The sequence below is a fragment of the Mirounga angustirostris genome, unplaced genomic scaffold (assembly GCF_029215605.1).
Source record: "Mirounga angustirostris isolate CCGP_5_RB_7025 unplaced genomic scaffold, mMirAng1.0.hap1 SCAF_9, whole genome shotgun sequence".
In the NCBI taxonomy this organism is placed as follows: Eukaryota; Metazoa; Chordata; class Mammalia; order Carnivora; family Phocidae; genus Mirounga; species Mirounga angustirostris.
In genome coordinates this window covers 41,990,804-42,012,782 of record NW_026991717.1, presented here as the reverse complement: position 1 = coordinate 42,012,782, position 21,979 = coordinate 41,990,804, and the positions used below count along the sequence as shown (strand labels likewise).

General features: G+C 38.5%; 1 protein-coding gene across 12 annotated transcripts in view; it reads right to left on the bottom strand.

Moving 5' to 3' along the window:
• The window catches only part of HERC1 (HECT and RLD domain containing E3 ubiquitin protein ligase family member 1), a 190,223-nt gene that overhangs the window by 58,827 nt on the left and 109,417 nt on the right, over positions 1-21,979 (bottom strand). For 9 of the 12 annotated variants that reach the window (XM_064570326.1, XM_064570331.1, XM_045899900.3 and 6 more), the window contains exons 30-38: positions 21,635-21,828; positions 18,565-18,720; positions 16,455-16,561; positions 15,815-15,925; positions 13,469-13,645; positions 7,872-8,111; positions 7,423-7,506; positions 4,960-5,480; positions 1,961-2,736 (exon numbers count right to left, since the gene is read on the bottom strand). In XM_064570326.1, coding sequence (XP_064426396.1) covers positions 1,961-2,736; positions 4,960-5,480; positions 7,423-7,506; positions 7,872-8,111; positions 13,469-13,645; positions 15,815-15,925; positions 16,455-16,561; positions 18,565-18,720; positions 21,635-21,828 — 2,366 coding nt within the window. The remainder of the gene's footprint in view (positions 1-1,960; positions 2,737-4,959; positions 5,481-7,422; positions 7,507-7,871; positions 8,112-13,468; positions 13,646-15,814; positions 15,926-16,454; positions 16,562-18,564; positions 18,721-21,634; positions 21,829-21,979) is intronic. The other 3 variants (XM_064570335.1, XM_064570332.1, XM_064570337.1) reach the window with 3 other exon arrangements.

Genomic DNA, 21,979 nt, shown 5'->3' with positions numbered 1-21,979 from the left:
ATAAAAAATAAAATAATACAGAATCTACAATGCAGAATCTATAAAAGTAGTACTTTAAAATGTTTCTGAGAATGTCCAATGGAAAAAAGACAGTCTCTTCAACAAATGGTGTTGGGAAAATTGGACAGCCACATGCAGAAGAATGAAACTGGACTGTTTCCTTACACCACACACAGATTCAAAATGGATGAAAGACCTAAATGTGAGACAGGAATCCATCAAAATCCTAGAAGAGAACACAGGCAGCAACCTCTTGGACCTCAGCCACAGCAACTTCTTCCTAGAAACATCACCAAAGGCAAGGGAAGCAAGGGCAAAAATGAACTATTGGGACTTCATCAAGATAAAAAGCTTTTGCACAGCAAAGAAAACAGTCAACAAAACCAAAAGACAACCGACAGAATGGGAGAAGATATTTGCAATGACGTATCAGATAAAGGGCTAGTATCCAAAATCTATAAAGAACTTATCAAACTCAACACCCAAAGAACAACTAACCCAATCAAGAAATGGGCAGAAGACATGAACAGACATTTCTGCAAAGAAGACATTCAAATGGCTAACAGACACATGAAAAAATGCTCAATATCGCTCGGCATCAGGGAAATCCAAATCAAAACCCCAATGGGATATCACCTCACACCAGTCAGAATGGCTAAAATTAACAAGTCAGGAAACGATAGATGTTGGCAAGGATGCGGAGAAAGGGGAACCCTCCTACACTGTTGGTGGGAATGCAAGCTGGTGCAGCCACTCTGGAAAACAGTTTGGAGTTTCCTCAAAAAGTTGAAAATAGAGCTACCCTACAACCCAGCAATTGCACTACCCTACGACCCAGCAATTGCACTATTTACCCCAAAGATACAAATGTACTGATCCAAAGGGGCACGTGCACCCCAATGTTTATAGCAGCAATGTCTACAATAGCCAAACTATGGAAAGAGCCAAGATGTCCATCAACAGATGAATGGATAAAGAAGATGTGGTGTATATATATATATATATATATATATATATATATATATACACAATGGAATATTATGCAGCCATCAAAAAAAAAAAAGAAATCTTGCCTTTGCAACGACGTGGATGGAACTAGAGGGTATTATGCTAAGCGAAGTCAGTCAATCAGAGAAAGACAAGTATCATATGATTTCACTGATACAAGGAATTCTTAATCTCAGGAAACAAACTGAGGGTTGCTGGAGTGGTGGGGGGTGGGAGGGATGGCGTGGCTGGGTGATGGACATTGGGGAGGATATGTGCTATGGTGAGCGCTGTGAACTGTGTAAGACTGATGAATCACAGACCTGTATCTCTGAAACAAATAATACATTATATGTTAAAAAAAAAAAAAAGAAGATAGTAGGAAGGGAAAAATGAAGGGGGGGACATCGGAGTGGGAGACGAACCATGAGAGACTATGGACTCTGAGAAACAAACTGAGGGTTTTAGAGGGGAGGGGGTGGGGGGATGGGTTAGCCCGGTGATGGGTATTAAGGAGGGCACGTATTGAATGGAGCACTGGGTGTTATACATAAACAATGAATTATAGAACACTACATCAAAAACTAATGATGTAATGTACGGTGACTAACAAAATAAAATTTAAAATAAATAAATAAAATAAAACATCTCTGAGAAGTTATCAGAATAATATACATCTCAATTCAGATCAATAAATATTTGAGTACCTTTTGCGGCATGAGTTAAGTTTTACAAAATATAATAATGATTATTAAGTTCTATGCTTGTGTAGGTTTAAGATAGAAAATTATAAGTAGACAGATAATTATTAATATAAAAGAAACAAAAAAGAACTGTTTGCTTTGCAAAGGAAAAACAATGTGAAAGCTTTCATTAAAAAAAATTTTTTTTATAAATCACTTAGGGAATATATCATATCTGACATTGTAAATAATTTCAACAACACAAAAGAAAAAAAAAGCAGGTAACATACCTTGCTTAATTTTGCCCCCAAACTGGTCTTCCAAGAGCCCATGGACCACTAATTTATAGATCATGGCTTGAGCTCGTTCCAGATCAGCTAATCCCAATGCTCTCTTTATGGGTGACCGCATGACTGCTCGCTTCACCATGTGTCGCATCAAGAACTGCAAGGCTGCACGCATCTCCACATCTTCATGAACGACTGGAGAGCTTGCACAGTCTGAGTTATGGCCATTTTCAGCCAGAACCTTTGGTATCAGCAACAGCTCAGCATATTTACTACAGCCAAGAAGAGCACTAAGTGATTTCATAGCACCGAGGTAGAGATAGGACAGCTGGACTGCTCGGATTTCCGACTGGGCTATGTCATGGTTTTTGGATATGTGTTCGTGATTTTTTCTTTTTCCTTCTGTTATCTGATGTTGGGATTCCACACTTGGCAGTGTTGGATCTAAAGAAAATGAAGCTATTTCGTTGTCTGATTTGGAGGCTGTGGTACCCTGACTTTTGACATCATCAGATGTTAAGCCTGCTCGCGTATCTACAGCAGATTCACTCTCGGTTTTCTGCTCAACATCCCCTTTCTCCTCAGACTCATGTCGGTGTTTCTTTTCATGTCGCTTGGTGCTCTGTTTGCCCATGTCTTCGTGAATACCAGTCAGATATGTGAGGTCCAGCAACACAGAAGCCGTCAGGCCTCGGAATCGCGCCACATCAAAAGGCAGTGGTTCACAGGGTTCCAGATTATACAATGGAGTATCACTAGGCGACCAAAAAGTTGGGAAGCTTTAATAAGATCAGAATGACACAGGAAGAAGCAAGTGAGGGATAGACAGGAGGAAGGTACAGAAAATAATGTAAACAAAGTAAGATGCATCATGTACACAGTACAAAGAATAATTTACATGAACTAGAGAAATCATTACAGAGAGAAAAATGAGTATTTTATGAGAAAATAGGGAGATGTGATGATAAATGCAAAAGCAATGAGATGTGCGTGTATTTTCAAATCAGAGTATTTACTATACTCTAATGTAGAAATTAGCAAAATTTCTAAAAAGAGTCAAATAGTAAATATTTTAGACCTTGCAGGCCACACAGTCTCCACGGCAACCTTTCAACCCTGCCATCATAGTGTGAAAGCAGCCACTGAATACCTAAATGAATGGGTGTGGCTGTGTGTAACATTATTACAAACACAAGAGGTGGGCCAGATGCAGTTTGCCTATCCCGATGTAAGCTATTTGAAAAGTCTGTAGAACAGATTTCGCTTATTATATGGGTAATGACTATAACCTATTCAAGAGGTTCCAAGACTTTGTTTTCATTTAAAAAATTATCTTGTAGTCTTCAATTAATGCTTCTAATTTGTAGCTTAAGCAAAAATATGATCACATATTTCCTGGTATTTGGCAAGAATTTACTGAAGTTTAAAAATGTTATAAATACACAAAATGTAACAGCTTTCGCAAATACCAAAAGTTTGGTGGCATAAATTTGTCATATTAACCTAAATCTTGGTTCTAGATTAATCTTCTTAATCTTATTTTCCCTTTTCCTCATTTTCTTATTTGCTTTAATTTGATTTATTTTGCTTTATTTTATTTGCATCTTAATTAAGGCATCATAAATCCTTTCTGAAACAAGGCAAAGAATAAAAGAAAAGGTAGATACTTTCATGTAACACTGGAAATTTTTCACTAGTTTCTTAGCTTGGTAGAGTGGGGGAATGTAAGTATAGGGTGAAATTGTGTATAAATTTTATGTATGTGTTAAGTTTTCAGCTGAGAGAATCTACAGCTGCTATTAAGATTCTAAAACAGTACTGCCTCCAAAGAATACTTAAGTACCACTTTTTTGGATATTGTACCATGTCATATTAACACTAAAGAACAGGGGCGCCTGGGTGGCTCAGTCATTAAGCGTCTGCCTTCGGCTCAGGTCATGATCCCAGGGTCCTGGGATGGAGCCCCGCATCGGGCTCCCTGCTCTACGGGAAGCCTGCTTCTCCCTCTCCCACTCCCCCTGCTTGTGTTCCCTCTCTCACTGTGTCTCTCTCTGTCAAATAAATAAAATCTTTAAAAAACGAAACAAAAAACAAAACAAAAACACTATAGAACAGGGGCGCCTGGGTGGCTCAGTGGGTTAATCGGCTGCCTTCAGCTCAGGTCATGATCCCAGGGTCCTGGGATTGAGCCCCACGTCGGGCTCCCCGTTCCATGGAGAGCCTGCTTTTCCCTCTCCTTCTGCCTGCCACTCTGCCTACTTGTGCTCTCTATCTCTCTGTCAAATAAATAAATAAAATCTTAAAAAAAAAAAAAACCACTATAGAACAATCACTTCAGGCAATAAAATGAATAGTTATATATTATCACTAATAAATCACATTTTCAAATGATGCAACTATGTAGAATCATTAGATAAATGAGTCCCCTTATCAATGAAGATTCTTGACATATTTCCTCTAAAACATGAAGTTTCTATTTCACACAAATCCTATGTGATTGCAAAGACATCTAAATGCTTTTACGTATACAGTTTGTGTCAAATAAATGTAATTTCCGTATCTACCCAAAATATTGTACCCCGAAGGGATAGGAATTTTAGTCACTCAAATGTTCCTGCCTACATTCAAAGCCCACCTACAAAAATGTAATTGACAAATGTGCTGGCTGGCTTTTTTCTACCCCAGTGTGTAATGGAAATGATCAAAAAGCAAGCAGCCAAATGAAAAACAGAAAGACAGATCCCAGTTAAACCTAAATTAGTGAGCTTACCATTTCTTCACAAAACAAAACAAAACCCATGTATCTTATAAACCACTAATATTCCAGGTAACATGGCTTTGGGATATATTCCTTTATGAAATCACAGTACTCATACCCAGCTATATGAAAAAAAAATATTTTAAAAACTGGCAGCTCATCTAAAATACAGTTACTCACTGTCCATAGGCCCATTTCACCATTAAATACTCGTTTGCTAAAAGTGTAACTCAACAGATCATACCTGATGGTAATTTCTGCTTCATCCCATTGGACCTTGGCAGACGTGCTGCCCTCTTTGACCACTCCCAGCAGCGTGGCATGGCGCCCAGTTTGCTTGTGAACACACCGACCTCCAACTCTAAGACCAGCATCAACTCCTCCTATCACTGCCAGCACAGGCCACACCTCTATGCAAAGGGTCCTCAGCTGCGGCTCTGAGAGGTCAGCAAGGCCATGTCTATTATGTTTACCTTTCTCTTCCTCTTTGCTCTCCTTCTCCTCTCTCATTTCATTTTCCTCTCGGCTTTGAACCGAGCGGCTTTTCTTTAGCTTCTGACCTGACTCTTTAATACATATCTTAATTTTATGCAGCCTTTCCATCATTTTTCTGTTAATGCAGTAAGTCCAACGGTCTGTTCGGTGAAGGATACGGATAAGCTGAATAGTGGCCTCCGCCAGCACTGCTGCTACTGGACTACAAATAGGGTCTCCTGGAAGTAAGTCTCGCGGTGTGCCACGCATTTGCATATCACAAATTTTCACCTAGAAGGAAAAAAGCCAGGAAATGTGATAGTAATAGTTCTCCTAAACTACTAGTCACTATAAAGTCTAGCACATGTAATCCCATGTTGAACTTGTGTTTGGTCTCCTAATATAGGTATATTATACCTTTGGCTGCTGATAAGGAGTGAACAAATATTACAAATTTATTGTTAGTAGCAATATGGTCCTCTGAAACAAGCTGCCCTGTCATTTAAACTTCCTCCTACAGTCTGTGAGTATCAGAGTTATTGTGGCCACCCAAAAGATGCGTTTAAACCAAGGTGTATGTGACTGATTCCACTTACTCCAAAAAAAAAAAAAAAAAGCCTTGAGAATCTATTCACTCTCATCCTTAAGACAAGTCCTGAGGCCATCTTATACTGTTCAATGGGCACAAAGATAAAAATTATAAGTCTAGATAATTGGGATATTTCCAATCCACACATTTCAAATAAGACCCTGAGGTTAAAAGAAGAGCAAGACTTGGGTTCAAATCTTAACTCTGAATAGTCTTGGGAAATTATTTAATCTCACTAAACCTCAGCTTTTTCATCTGAAAAAAATTGCACAAATAATTAATATCTGTGTCTTATGGTTATTTTAAAGATTAAATGAGACTATGTACATAAAGTGCCTATTACTACAGTGCCAGATACACAGTAAATTGTTCAAAAAGATGTTAATTACCATTAATATTGTTTTTACCAGAGACTCTGAAATTTATCAGAAAAGGCTTCTGGGCAGAATAAATTGGTTGATACATAGTCCAAGGTTGAATTAATTCCTTCAAGTTTCACAGATGTTGGGGAGCACTAGGCCATCATTTTGAGTAGAACATAGCAGAGCCTAGTTTGGGCTGTGAGAATATCACTGGGGGAAAGGACTACTGCAGGTACTGGGTTGTCTCTTTACTTCATCTCCAGTTTTGTTGATTACTTATTCAAGAGGCAGTTTCCCTCTCTCATGAATTGCTAGCTTAAAATTATACCACCTTGGCAATTTTTAAAACATATTTAAAAGCACAGAATAGAAGTTAACTTTCATGCTTAGGACTGATCAAGTCCAGCACTCCCATTATAGAAATATGACAGTGTGAAAATTTTCTACTACAAAATAACTAGAAATTCTGGAGACCAGAGCTAGGCTATACTACATCCTTTCATTTGAGGAAAACAAATCCACCCATCAGCACAGGGAGACCACCAAGAAATTTGTCTCTGCCTGGGTGTTAGATAAGGAGAAAAAAAAGTTTTTAGTGAGAGGGTATCTCTTTAATACTGTCCTCCTGAAGTGTTTAGGGTTCAAATTTATACCATCTATAAGGTATAAGGACCCCCGCTCAGCTGAATGAACGTCAGGTTCCCCATCACAACTACAACTTCCATTATTCAGCTAATGGTATCTGATTACGTTTAAGATTATTTCTAGATCAGGCGCTTGGGTGGCTCAGTTGGTTAAGCGACTGCCTTCGGCTTAGGTCATGGTCCCGGAGTCCTGGGATCAAGTCCCACATCGGGCTCCCGGCTCAGCGGGGAACCTGCTTCTCCCTCTGACCCTCTCCCCTCTCATGCTGTTTCTCTCTCTCTCTCTCTCAAATAAATAAATAAATAAAATCTTTAAAAAAAAAAAAAGATTATTTCTAGATCTCCTATATGCACAACTGCCAATGAACCAGATTATTCCTAAATTGTTTCCTATAATTCCTATAACTGAAAGGAATTATTACATTCAAATTGCCAGAATATCAAATAGTGCTTTAATGAAGAGTAAAGGTACCTTCTAAAAGTAATCTAACTTTCTTGGAGAGCAAATTACCTGAGCAGGTACTTTAATGGTAGAAATAGCTTATTCTATTTATAATCTCTATCAGAGCCTAACAAATATTAATAAAAAAAGACAAATATTCTTTACACTTAAGTATAAAGGTTTGAGGTTTCATTACCTTTTCCCCTGGGTTGCTACTATAGAACATGACACATGGGTACAACTCTGCTGCATCCACATCTTCAAAAGCTAATTTGGGTTCCTACAGTGTGGCAGAGGTGATAAAAAGAAATAAGAAATTTTTTTTAATGTATAATATCCAATCACATTAAGATTCAAAGCTTTTATGAGACAGAACACAATTTACAAGAACAAATCTCAAATAACATTGCTAACCAAGAAAATCCCACATATAACAAATGATCCTGATTTGTTCATCTGCTTCAAAAATCTTACTGGGATTTTACCATCTTTCTGTTGTTTGTTTGGTGAAAGAACCAAAAGGTAATAAAGTAAAAGCAGAGAAGAGGGGGTAATCTACAAACTGAGTAACCAGCACTTAAATAATTGAGTTGAGTATAAATAAAAACAAGAAAATATGTAATGCTTGTGAATGAGTTTCAGTACCTCTCCATTTTTCCCGAAGGAAATGGTCCTGGCTTCCATGTCTAGCACACAGGTAATGAAATCTCCTTGAGTAAAGCTGGACAACGTCAGAGTCTGTTCTCCATTGTGATAGAGGTTACCACTATAGGCCCGGTAGAGCCACATATCCGAGGTAGTACGGTGGTTAAAGTCATGTACTGGCCAGCGAGAAACTCCAACACACGTGCCTTCATTTCCTCTGTTTTCCTTCACAATGTAAAACTAAAATAAAATGAAAGTGGTAATGTTCACTAATATCCAAAAAACCTGTTTATATACTATTAATTGCATAAACCAATACTGGGGAATATGCTCATAAACAACATTGATGCATTTATGGGAATATGTAAGTTTATTTCCATCCTAAGTGAAAATAAGATACAAATGAAACAATTTCATCATTTTATAACAATTTAAAAACAAACTTAATTTTTACCTATAGAACACTTAGAGTAACTTTTGAGTACTTATTTAAACAATTTTAGCTTATAATTCAATTATGAAGCTGAAGATGTCCAGTCCAGAAAAATCATTAATGGAAAGCTTCAGTTCTTTACATTCAAATTTTCTAACTACTCTTTTATGTATATTTCTGTGCAGAGAAGAGTTAATATAGCAGGCCTGAAACTGGTTTTCTTTTTTTTTTCCTGGAGAGGAGAGAAGGGTCGGGACGGGCAGAGGGAAAGGTAGAGAAAGTTAGAGAAAGAATCTTAAGCAGGCTCCACGCCCAGTATGGAACCCAACATGGGGCTTGATCTCAACCCTGAGATCATGACCTGAGCCGAATCATTGGCCCCTGGCTAGTCTCTGGGAATTCAACTGGTAAACAGTTTCCTACACTGATACCAAACTTTCCCTAAGTGATAAGAGTAGCTCACCAGGCATTCAGTGTTTGAACAGTACGGTTTATGCTGAATACCTGCTTTCCTCCTGGGAGTCTGGAATTTTGGTACATGTGAGGCAGAGTACACCTTCATAATGAGCCCCTGGTAAAAAACTGTGGGTGCTAAGTCTCTAATGGGCTTCCCTAACACACTGCATACATGCTGCTGCACTTCGTTGCTGGGAAAAGAGCATATTCCATGTGAGCCCTCATGGGAAGGAGAGAACACAAAGAAGCACGCACATTGATTCCTCCAGATTCCACCTTGGTCGTTTCCTCTTTTACCCAGCTTTAAGTCCTTACTGGATGGTTACAATAAACCTTAGTCATAAGTAAAACTATATGCTGAGTCCTATGAATTCTTCTACCAAATCTTTGAATATAGGGGTCATCTTGGGGACCCTTGACACAGTGGTGGCAACAAGAAGATTCATTAGAACTGACTCATTAAAATATAATTACAGTGCTATTTGGAGGAGAGAGAGAGAGAGAGAAGTGGGAAAAGACAAAACGCTGGTGTCTGGTGGCTATGGAGTTAACACGTGTTATTAAACAGCAAGTGAACTGCTATCTGTTGGGAGAGGTAAAGTTACCTATGGAACTCAAAAATAATAGATCCAACCATAGAAGAGTTAGCTCACTGGCTCCCATGACTGCTTTTGGCCTGGTTAAAGTGAGAAAAAAGAGAGCAGTCAGGGTAAAATTTGTGATGTTCTCTCTTGTGGGAGGGAAAACAATGGGCCCCAAACATCCCTACAAATGGGCTTGGATGGGCCAAAGAATACAAATTAATTTGCAGTTGTCTCTCCTCTGGGTGGGAGGGCAAAAAGTTCAAATTTCCCCAAAGGTGAGTTCTGGGTAGACCAAAAATATTAGAAGTGTGTGTTCCTCTTTCCTCCAAGTAAGAGGGAAAAAAGTTAAATCAGTTCCCAGAGCTGGAACAAAGCTGAAAAGAAAAGAGAAAGAAAAGAGAAAGAAAAGAAAAGAAAAGAAAAGAAAAGAAAAGAAAAGAAAAGAAAAGAAAAGAAAAGAAAAGACCTCTCCAGTTATTTTCTTTAGCCTAGATGCTTCCACTGCTGTAGCAGTGCCCCTGACCCAACTAATTACCCTAAATTCACTCTAAGACCTTGAGTAAACTTGAAATCTGAAGGGGAATAGTTTTAAATTTTTAAAGATTTTTATTTATTTTTTTGACAGAGAGACGGCGAGAGAGGGAACACAAGTAGGGGGAGTGGAGGGAGAAGCAGGCTTCCTGCCGAGCAGGGAGCCCGATGCGAGGCTCAATCCCAGGACCCTGGGATCATGACCTGAGCCGAAGGCAGATGCCTAATGACTGAGCCATCCAGGTGCCCCAAATTTTAAATTTAAAAAAAAAAAAAAAAAAAGGGCGCCTGGGTGGCTCAGTTGGTTAAGCGACTGCCTTCGGCTCAGGTCATGATCCTGGAGTCCCGGGATCGAGTCCCGCATCGGGGTCCCTGCTCGGCAGGGAGCCTGCCTCTCCCTGACCCTCCCCCCTCTCGTGTGCTCTCTGTCTCTGTCATTCTCTCTGTCTCAAATAAATAAATAAAATCTTTAAAAAAAAAAAAAGAGCTTTGTTTTATGGCTATTTCATCTAGATGTGTAATAAAACTGATGTAAAATATTACAGGCTTGTAACTTCATAAATGCTAAGGGATCATCCTGATCAGTGAAAGCTACAAAGGAAAAATTGTTAGGGAGACACAACTTCCTTGTTTTTTGCCACCAGAGGGTAAATTTTATCTCTTTTGAGTATCAGAAACAAAATAAGCTTCCATAACTGATGATTTTTTGCTATGATTTTTGCTTACTGGAGCCTCTGAAAAAAGGGAGACAATATATAAAGAGTGATAATCTCCAGAGATACACAGATATATTTTCAGAGTTTTAAAAAGTAGTTTTCACTTGCCATTCAGTTCATCAGTAAAATCTGATGTCTGACTTTTAGAGGCTAATGATTTTCTAGCCTAAAGTGCATATTTTTGACTGGCTACATTTGGACTCGTAGACTGACAAGGCAAAAAGAGCCTAGAAAAGCCTTGCTTGTCACTTGGATTTGAAACACAGCAGTTTGGTCTGACAACCTCTAGGCTTCATTGATGCCAAAAAAGTTGTCAGCTTTTCAGAATCCTGAATTTATAGATTCTAATTGCTTGGACCTGACTCCAAGCTAAAACGCGATACTGTCTGCCATGGGCTATTTCAACCCAACATGAGCTGTGCTCAATTCAAAAGCAGGAACTGGCCCAAAGAACAAAACTCAAATTTTGGGAGTGTTGCAGATTTAGGACTCCTCTGTGGGGCCACAAACTCTGAAAACCTCATAGATTCTGGCTGGACTGTCTGGGTCACTTGCAGATGCCCCTAGGAAAGGGCTTGTCCTTTGATGGAACCATCTAAATTTGAGCTAACTGGGTCCATACTTCTGACACAGAAACTGATTTCACTCCTCTAGTGATGTAGTTGGAGGAAGGCATACCACAGGGAGTATGACCTTGCCATCCACTCTTAATCGGTTGGACCTTCAACCTCTTCTTGGGGACATCCCACTACTGTTGGCTTATATTATGTTCAGCTTTTTGGATTACTTGCAGGTTGCAACAACAGACTGATAGCTTGACTCTCCATGTCTCATCTTTCTTCTGATAGACACATCTAAGTAAGGCCTTTTATTAAAAGAATTTCTTCCAGAAAGAGATTGATCTTTTCTAGGCTGCTCACTAGATAAATGATTAGGATAAAAGAGTTAAGAGGTTTTTAAACCTTTTGAAAAAAAATTTTTAACTGGGATTTTTGTCCTGATCAACTTCCTGACTAACTGTTCTGGTTAAGTTGTATGAAAATGGTTTTGTGTGAAAATTCTTTTGTCCTTGCACCCAACCCTTCTGTACAAAAGGTCTAAATGAAGATAAAAACATGACTGAAAAAATCCGAAGTTATAATTACTAAATGGGACCTATGCTTTCAGAATAAGGGAGAAAAAAAACAAAAACAAAACTCAGACCCTTGGGAAGTGTGGAGGAGTGGGGACGGCATTAATGATCTTTTTTTTTTTTTAATTTATTTATTTATTCATGAAAGTCAGAGAGAGAGAGAGAGAGGCAGAGGCAGAGGGAAAGAAGCAGGCTCCCCGCCTAGGAGGGAGCCCAATGCGGGACTCGATCCCAGGACCCTGGGATCATGACCCGAGCCAAAGGCAGACGCTTAACCATCTGAGCCACCCAGGCGCCCCTAATGATCTTTGTTTTTCAGAACTGTTTTCCTTAGGGGGAAAAAAAAATCCATGTTGTCTTGAAGGCTGCTGTGAGTACTTCAAATTCAACCTGACTGCTGAGCCTCCCATCATAACTGACAGACTATGAAAAACAGGGAGTGGCCCTAGCTCCTGCATATTCCACAGCACACCTCTAGATGTCATCATGCTCTTGAGGCAAATAAACTGGTATCACAGATAAGTAAAACCATTTAACTGACTGCCTTCAGGCAGTCCCTGAGTCCCACTGACTCTAAATTATTCAAACTGACTGGGAGCAGAGGGTGGGAGGTACCCCTGGTGGAAGGTCACGTTGGGGCCCTGTTAACTTGTTCTGCTTAATACTGCACATCATGATCGGGGTATCCTAACAATCATAAACTCTTCGTTTCCAAGGATAGCACGTATGCCTTCTAGAACTGTAGTTCTTGTGTGTGCATCCTAACATGACACTACCTAAGCCCTGGACTGGCCAGAGTTGTGCTGTGCTGAAATGATGCCTAAGCCAGTTAATACAAAAACTTAAGGGCAAATCCACATGGCTTTTGATGACAGGCCTTACGGTTAATGGGATTTGTTTTAACTAGCTAAGTCTAGGACCCCCTCAGTAGTACAAGTTGGTCTCACCCTGCTGCCTAGGGTCCTACTGATAATTTTACTGTAAAGAGACGGTGGCCAAGGGCCAAGGGGGTGGACTATGCCAAAAAGGAATTAATATAGCAGAGACTGCCATCCTTAGAAAGTCCTGCTTGCGGTGTTGGACCCTGTCTGAAATTTGGAACTAGACTGGTAAACAGTTTCCTTCACCGATAAAAACTTTCCCTAACTGATGAGGGTGGCTCATTGTGCCTGGGCTGTTTTGTACAACAGTATCATTTAGCATTAACACCTCCTTTCCTCTGAGACTAAAATTTTAGTGTATATCAAGGCAGAGGGTATGTGACCAGCACCCAAAAAAATCTTGGGCACTTAGTCTCTCATGGGCTTTCCTAGGCAGAAACATCACACAGATTACTGTATTTTCATGGCTGGGTATGATCTCTGTGACCCCTCATAAGAGGGATTATCAACATTTTTTAACTGCTCATTTAAAAAATTTTTGAGATAACCTGAGAAGAATTTATAACAGAGTTACAAAAATAATACATTTCTTGTATACCTTCATTCAGTGCCATTTTTGTTAACATCTTACATAAAGATAAAACATTTACATGATGATTTTTTTTTTAAGTAGGCTCCACACACAACAACATGGGGCTTGAACTCACAACCCTGAGATCAAGAAGCACATGCTCTACCAACTGAGACAACAAAGTGCCCCTATATATGATTTTTTAAAAGTCTTTCATACTTTTTTTTTGTAAGAACCTGGGGAGAAAAGGACTAAAAGACAAAATGCTAAAAACTACTTAGAATTCTACGTACCTTCCACTGATAGCACCCAGAAGTTACTCCAGTTGATGCCAATCCATATCCTTTTCCTCCACTGCCGTGAGTTAAAATCTGTCCATTCTCAACTAGGCAACACTGAGCTTTCTCTGGGTCAAATGATACTTCTTGTATAGGAAGATTCTCATCTTCTTCCTCCAACTCTCCCTGCTTCTACCAAAAAGGAAGCTGGGTCAGTGCTTTGGGATAATCCAGATCTCAGTTAATATATATTCTAAGACTCCTTAGTTTGAGTCCACAAATATTTATTAAATATCTACTATGTACCAGGTACTGTGCAGGCAATGGGAACACAATGATAAATACAGCATGGCCTCTGCATAAAGCTTACAGTCCAATTAGGGGCCAGAGAAATAAATAACACCAGTATTGTGAGAGAATAACAGAAGTTACATGACCAGTATAGCAGAAACATAAAGGTGTAAGTGTCTAAACATGCTTGGGAAGGATAAGGAAAGTATTCAAAAGACGATATCTTCTGAGCTGAGTCCTAAATAATAAGAAGGCATTCGGCAGCTGATCAAAGAAGAGAAAGGCATTTAGGGCAGTAAGTAGAGCATTGTGCCAAGGCATGGAGGTACAACAGAGTTCAGTGATTTATAGTAATTGCAAGCAGTGTGGAATGTCTGGAGGATGAGAATGGCAGAAAAGGAGGCTAGAAAGAGAAGAAGAACAAAATCATGGAAGGCCCTGAATGCCATTTAAAGTTTGAACTTTACAGACAATAGGGAGTGCTTACACAAATTTATATAGAGGATCTCTAATCAGATCAATGCTTTATAAACATTGTTTTACCAGGGGTATACAGGATGAAGGCAGAGAGATCAATCGGAAGATTACTGCAAGAGTTCAGGTAAAAAAGTGAGGACTTCAATTTATTAATTCACTCAATGAGTATTTATTAAGCATCTACTATGTGTAAGACATTATACCAGGTCCTATATATTCAGCAGTATATTAGATAGATAAGGTCTCTGCTCTCACATAACTTTTATATGTATAAATAATAAAATGTTTATATATATAAAATGTAAAAAAATATATTTTATATATTCATAATATATATATAATAAAAACACATATATAGTTTTAAATATGTATTTCTAATATATTTATATTATATATGTAATTAAATAATATATTTAAAACTATTTAGAACTTACACTTTAGAAGGTAGAAACAGAAGATACATAAACAAAAAAATATCAGGTATGTGCTATGTCAAAATTAAAACAAATGATGTAACAGAGTATGTGACAAGTAACTCTAGATTTAGGATCAGGAAAGGGAACTCTGAAGATGTGATGAAGAAGCGGGGATGATGGTTGAAAAAAGAAGGGGTCTTGGGACCAAGCCTTGGGATACTCCAACACTTAAACAGAAGAGGAAGAACTAATAAAAGAGAATGAGAAGAAGCCATTGTACTGAGATAGAAGGAAAACCAGAGAAAGTGTGGGCCCATGAAAACCAAGAGAAAGATTAAGGTAGCTACATAAATGGATTTCAGAACAATTTAGGAAGTAAAATCAATGAGGCCTAGTGACTACATGGATGGGGTGACATTAGGAGAATCAGAATTCCCAAGAACACAGGTTTGGAAGCTATGTGAATGGTGGTACCACCAATTAAAAAATGGACAGGGAAAAAAGTAAAAAAGTTTGATGGGGAGACACCTGGGCTGGCATTTAAGTTTGGAAGACACTGCATATAGGTGAAAATGGTTCCAGATATATTCCAGACGGCTGGAAAAGGTAAGACTGGAACTCTGAGGGATAACGGAGTTTGGGATGGAGGGAAGGAGAACGTGGCACCAAAGAAGAAATGCCTCTAGAGGGAACCAAGGATTGGCAGAGGAATGGAGATGTAGGAGAAGGCAGTATTTTGAAAACAACAGAAGCTAGAGTTTCCTGAGATCAAGTAAGATGTAGACAAAAAAGTGCATCCTACGTTTAGCAATTAGCACTTACTTTTGTCATTTAATTTCAGTGTTTTGATGGAAGAGCAACAACTGAATTGAAGAGAACATGAGAACTAAGGAGTGGCTTATAAATATGTATAAAATTACTCTTCTGAGAAGCTTAGCAGTGAAGGACAAGTGAGAGGACATGGGTGGCTTCTTGGGTAAAAAAAGGATTTTGGGGAGGGTAGGAATGAGAGATGTTTATAAGTTGAGAAAAAGGAACCAGTGGAGAAGGAGAAAGTGCAGAAAAAATATGGAATAACTGATAGAACAAAGTCCCTCAGAGAAAAAGGAGTCCAGAGACAGGAGACAGGATAGTCATTTGTGCTGTCTAAAAATACCTTTTTGGAAGAATCACTTACCTGTGACTTTATTTCTTGTTCTTTTTCCTTTATCTGAATAGCATGTTTGGCCTGAGCAATGGGTGTCTCCCACATACAGTCCGACAGAAGGGAAAAGAGGCGTTCAACAACCTATTTATTGAAAGAAAAAGAATGATGAAATTTGTAAAAGATAATTTTAAGTAATTTTAGAAAAAATAAGTCATGTAACTGTAATATTAAGTCAAATGTGAAATTTGATTATAACAATGTACAAGCTACTTTGGGTGTCTGTAAGTTAAACATCTTTTTTTAGAAGGATCATTAACTCACTTTCTAGTGGGTTCCATGGCCCTCCATGTTTCCTCACTATATGGACCTCTGATAAGGCCACACAACCATACATATTTCTCTCTCTAGAGGCCCAAACTTAGTAAGAAATTCCACAGATTTTCCTTTCCTTCTGACCTTCCAAGTATTCACTATCCCCCTACTCCTCACACCCATAAGCTTAATGTCTTTCTCCTTGCTTGGAAATGAAATAATAAAGCAATCTCAGAAGCAGAAGTTTTGCTACTGAATTAATGACACATTTACCACTGAAGAGACTATAATTTGGATTTGGGGTGAATTATATTACACATGTGAAAAATATCTTCTAATAGCTTTAAAGAATAGAAACCTGAGCCATTTGATCATCTTCTACACCAGATTCACAAGCTGGTAGCACAGCCTCAAGGACGTGAAGTGCAAGGAGCCTCGTTCTTAGGTTACCAACTAGAGGAATACCTGGGAGGGGGGAAAAGACATTTTCTTATTATCAGTGTGACTTACATTCAAAGTGTAAATGAACTTCTTGAATAAAAATATCTGAGGCTCATTAGCCATTTATGGTTGGAATGGACTACACTTTAACCTATTATCACAAGAATTCTGGACTCATCCCATACCCAATGTACATGAATATTCATGTTTATATCTCAGTTTTTATGTATATATAAGATTTATTTGTTAGAGAGAGAGGGAGAGAGAGAGGGCACGCACATGAGGGGAGGGGCAAAGAGAGAGGTGGAGAAACAATCTTAAGCAGACTCCTCACTGAGTGCGGAGCCCAACGGGGGGGCTTAATCTCACAACCCTGAGATCATGACCTGAGCCGAAACTAAGAGTGGGATGCTTAACTGACTGCACCACTCAAGCACCCCCCCTTTTTTTTAAGATTCATTGATTTATTTTAGAGAAAGAGAAAAAGAGAGAGACCAAAGAGAGAGAGAGCGCCCATGTGCGCAGGGGGGACTGGGGGGAGCATTTTTATGTATATATAAAGGGAATAGCACTATAATAACTACTGTGCCAAGTACTACTATGTTATGCATTTCATACACATTAACTCTACTGATCTTCACAAATCCTACCCGTTTTACTGATGAGGAAACCGAGGCTGAGAGAAGTGAAGTAAGGTGACCATAGTTCAGCAGAGGTAGAATTTTAAATAGATCTGTTAATCTCTAAAGCGCAGGCTTATCATAGCCTTTCATGGCTTCTTCTCCATCCTGGCAGGCCCTGACTGCCTCCCAGAGATTGTTCGGATTAATGGCAAGTAAACAGTTTGTACTTTTCTAAAGTAAGCAAAGGTAGAGGCAGAATAATGATGCTCTTTCTTATACCTTCTACCACAACAAAACCAATTAAAAATAAATGAATATCTGATTTTTTTCTTTATGCTCTAAGACATTAATCAATATAAGCCTCACCTTATTAAATGAGAGAAAAAAAGCTGTTTTAAGTTATACTAGTTAAGAAAAACTAGCAAAGTATATTGAGAATGCATACATATAAAATAACATGGTACCATAGAAAATTAAATGATGTTTTAGCATATTTAAGAAAGACTGGGGATTGATGAAAAAGTTCTGGAAACAGAGAGTAGGGATGGTTGAATAACACTACGAATGTACTGAATGTCACTGAATTGTAATGCTTAAATAGTTAAAACTGTAGATTTTATTTTATATCACTGTAAATTTTATGTGTATTTTACCACAATTGAAAAAAAAGACTAGGAAAGGACTGACAGTAATCCATGCCAGCAGACCAAACTTCTAGGCTAAGAACTGGGAGGTGAGCTTATTACATACAACTTTCATAGATAGCACACAATCAGAAGTTATAATCAAGACAACAGAAATCATATTATGATAAGAGAAAATGGACAAGTGAGATCTGCACTTTGATAATCAAGAAGTGATGTCAAAATCTGTGCCAAATTATCATTTTAAACAGTATGTTCTCTGCTTATTTTTATTATGGTAATCCAAACAAATAGCATCAAGTTCTTTAGATTAAATCTATCATCTAGTCTGGTGCTACTTTCTATTATTTCCTATCAATTTTTACTTCTGAAAGTAGATTTTTCTTTTGATCAAGTAAGTATTTAGAAAATAAAAGTCTTAAGGGCGCCTGGGTGGCTCAGTTGGTTAAGCGACTGCCTTCGGCTCAGGTCATGATCCTGGAGTCCCTGGATCGAGTCCCGCATCAGGCTCCCTGCTCGGCAGGGAGTCTGCTTCTCCCTCTGACACTCCTCCCTCTCATGCTCTCGGTCTCTCATTCTCTCTGTCTCAAATAAATAAATAAAATCTTTAAAAAATATATAAATAAATAAATAAATAAATAAATAAAATAAAAGTCTTGAAATCAAGGTCAAATATCCAATGTTGTTCAAGTCCAGCACTATCTGAATAAAATACGTGTGATGTATAAAAATACTCTAACACAAGGCAAAGGTCATATACCTGAAGAACACTTCTGAGATGCTATATTTAGAAGCACTTCTGTCCATTTTGGGGAAGCCATTTTTGATTGAATTGCTTTTGAAGATACAACTCTGCGAAGAAAAACTAAAAAATCCCCCAGATGCAGTTCGGCTGCATGTTGTTTCCTAAGAGCAGCTGAAGAGGGAAAAGACAAGTTCACATTACAACCAAAAATCAACAGGAAAAGGTCTTATCAAGTAACTTGCATTTAGATGCAGGATGCCCAAACTTAATTCAAAATTTAAGTTGTCAATTAGCTGCTAAATTTTTAAAACTTAACAGAATGGGGAAAGGTCAGAAAATAATGCCAAGCTTAAAACATTTTTTACATTTGTGTACAATAGTGAGGTTGCTAAAGTATGTGTATTTGGTTTTGTGCATTTTCTTTTTTACTGCTATTCTGAAAAACAACAGTTCTCTATCCAAGTCTAGAGTTTTACCAGGTAGAATCTGAAGGAAATGGTCTGTGAACCCCCTTAAAATTGTATGAAAATTGTGTATTTGATTAGTAAAAGAGTTCACAACGTGGATCACATTTTCAAAAAGTCCATGATCCCCCAGCCCAATCAAATTAAGAATCACATCTCTAAAAACCCCTTGGTGCTTTCAGATTCTATAAGGAAACAAACTTCCAGGCCTGAATCTGATTTGCCTGAGCACTAACTCCATGTATAAAGATCTTTCATACAAACGTGCCCTAACCAATCTTCCCAGTTTTTCCACCAGCATCAGTACCAGACTCTCGGCCCCCTCATAGATTCCCTCCCCCACTGTGCATTTTGAGACCAGAGAACTATCTGCTCTTCATGTAATACACCATGTTCTATCATCATCCAACACCTTTTATACCCTCTCAGCCTGGCATAGTCCCACTCAAGAGTCAAGGGGAGGAAGGATGCCAGTGAGGCAGTTGCCCAGAATGTCAATCTCTAAGAGGCACAAAAACATACAAAATCCTAACAATCTGAAGGCAGGTATACACAGCACTCCTTTCAGGGAGATCCTGGCATGTCAAATTAAGGAATACACAGACAAGTCACTTTAGAGGGAGACCCCCGTACCAAGGGCCACACTTAGATGGCCAGGAATCTACCTTCACAGACATCTCATCATAACTGGAGGACTTCTGTTCTGCTGAAATGGGTGTGCACGTCTATGACAGAACTAGAACGCTGGCAACAATTAGAGACCATTGTACTCCTTTGCTACACTTCCTCCACATGGTACTCTAACTCTTCTTTGCTTAAATGCTAATAAGCAAATATTTTTATAATATCAGTTTAAAGAATATAAAATTATTAACCTACCCTGGGTACCCACATATCACTCCAACCATTCCTTCAAAATCCAGTTCAAAAGCTACCTCTTCTATGTGGCCTTCTCTCTGGGTAGAGATCCTTGGGAAAATCTCTTTTCTCATGAGGCCTCCATTCTACCCCCCATCCTCACTCCCAGCAAGTATCTCTGTAACAAGACACTAAATTAATTAAATTAACTGAAGTCTGGAGACCTTAAATATAAAGCTGGTTGATACACCTTGGTGATTCAGTTTGTTTCAGTAACAATACTATGTTTGAAATGAAAGGTACACCTTACTTTCAGTTAAGTATTTTAGAGAGTTTGTGGGGTTATTAAAAGCTGGCCACTGCATGTGACCAGAATCAGTCTCACTCCCAGCCATCCCCTTGAATAGAGAGAGTACAACATTCTCTCTAGGATGACCTATGTGGATTCAGTCTGCTGTTACACCTACCGAGTTCACTCATGGAAGACCTGTTTCTTTCTTTACTGGATATGGAAGGGCCCAGTTTTCCTGGGAACCTACAGGTTGAGAAGTAACTCTATTACGTCTTCCTTGCTGTCCATATGTGCATTATTCAGCACAGAATGGTGAGAAACTATTACCTTAACCACCTTGTATTCCTCACTGGATCTCAGGAAAACAGGAGGTGGCATTAAAAGCTTGTGTTTATTTTACCCCCTCTGAGTCTACCCATGCTCTTTGTCTAAGTACCATACTCTCCATATGAACAGGGAGAAGGAATTTGCCACAGGTTCAGCCTCTGAAATCAAAAACTGGTTCTTAATCAGACTCATCCATCCTCTAGATTCTGACTTAAGAAATTTAGCTCTTTCTTCTGAGCTTCTTGTATTACACTGTAATTATTTGTTGGCATGTCTGCCTTTCTCATTACCCTGAAGATTCCTGAGGACAGAGACAATGTTTTATCATTTTTGTATCCACAGGGTATTTCCTCTATCCACTCACCTATCTACACAATATTATTTAAATATTACTTTATCTAATTTTAACATTATTAAAGGATTTTAACAGAGAGGATTTTAAGGGCTCCCAGAGTTTATTATGGTAATAAGGCATGGTAGTTCTGCAAAAACTTTTTAAATAAATGACCAATTTTAAACTTTTATTCCTCAATTATGTAGCAGACAAAGGTAGCACTTCTGCTGTTCAGGGTTTAAATTCTACCAAAATACAATGTTCACTATAGTTTTTTAAAGCTATGATCAGATGCTCATATTATATAGCAATGAAATATATGACAGATACAGTAAGTTTTTTAGTGACCAGGAAACATAACAGCCTAGCAAGAAGTTCAGCTATTCTAATTCTAACCTAGTTCCCAAATATGAAAACCCTTGGTCCTGGAGGAACACTTAAGCCAAGACTATGATTAAAGATGGGCTGTCAAGATCAAATGCTCAAATGCTAAGACATAACCTGGGAGAATCAGTCACCTAGAACCTCTAGATTCTAGACCCGGGACAGCCAATGAGAAGCTGAATCTAGAGAGGAAGCAGTATGGTCACTGCATCAAGGTTAACTGACTCTAAGGAGAGGAGGTTCGGTCAGAAGCTCATCTAAATCATACATATTTGGAGAGAAAAGGGGTTTATAAATGAATAAAAATTCTTTCAAAAAATTCCTTCACTCCTCACAACAGAAAGAAGTCTAGATTCTAATGATATTTACACAATGAGGACTCAATAAATGCTTGTGAATAATGACAAAGAAAAGGGTTTATGCTACCTCTGAAGTCTTTCTTCTCAGTTTCTCCACTGGAGTCAACTTTTTTTTCTTCTTCTTCACCCTCTTCTCTTTCCCCTTCTCCAAAAGAGGCCATAAGTAGGACACCAGCTTGGGATAACAAATTCTTCAACTGACTACAGAGTAGGTCCAACAAGGACTGAACTACTTTGGGGCTCAGTTTATCAGCATAAGTCCTATATGAAGTAACAGGAAAAGAACAATGGTAATAACACAGCTGGGCAACTGTTTGTGCTCAAACACATAAAGGAGATTAGAGGGAAATGGAAATTACTAAAATGTGAAAAGCCTAGGTCCCATATAGTTCCACCAAGACATCTATAATGC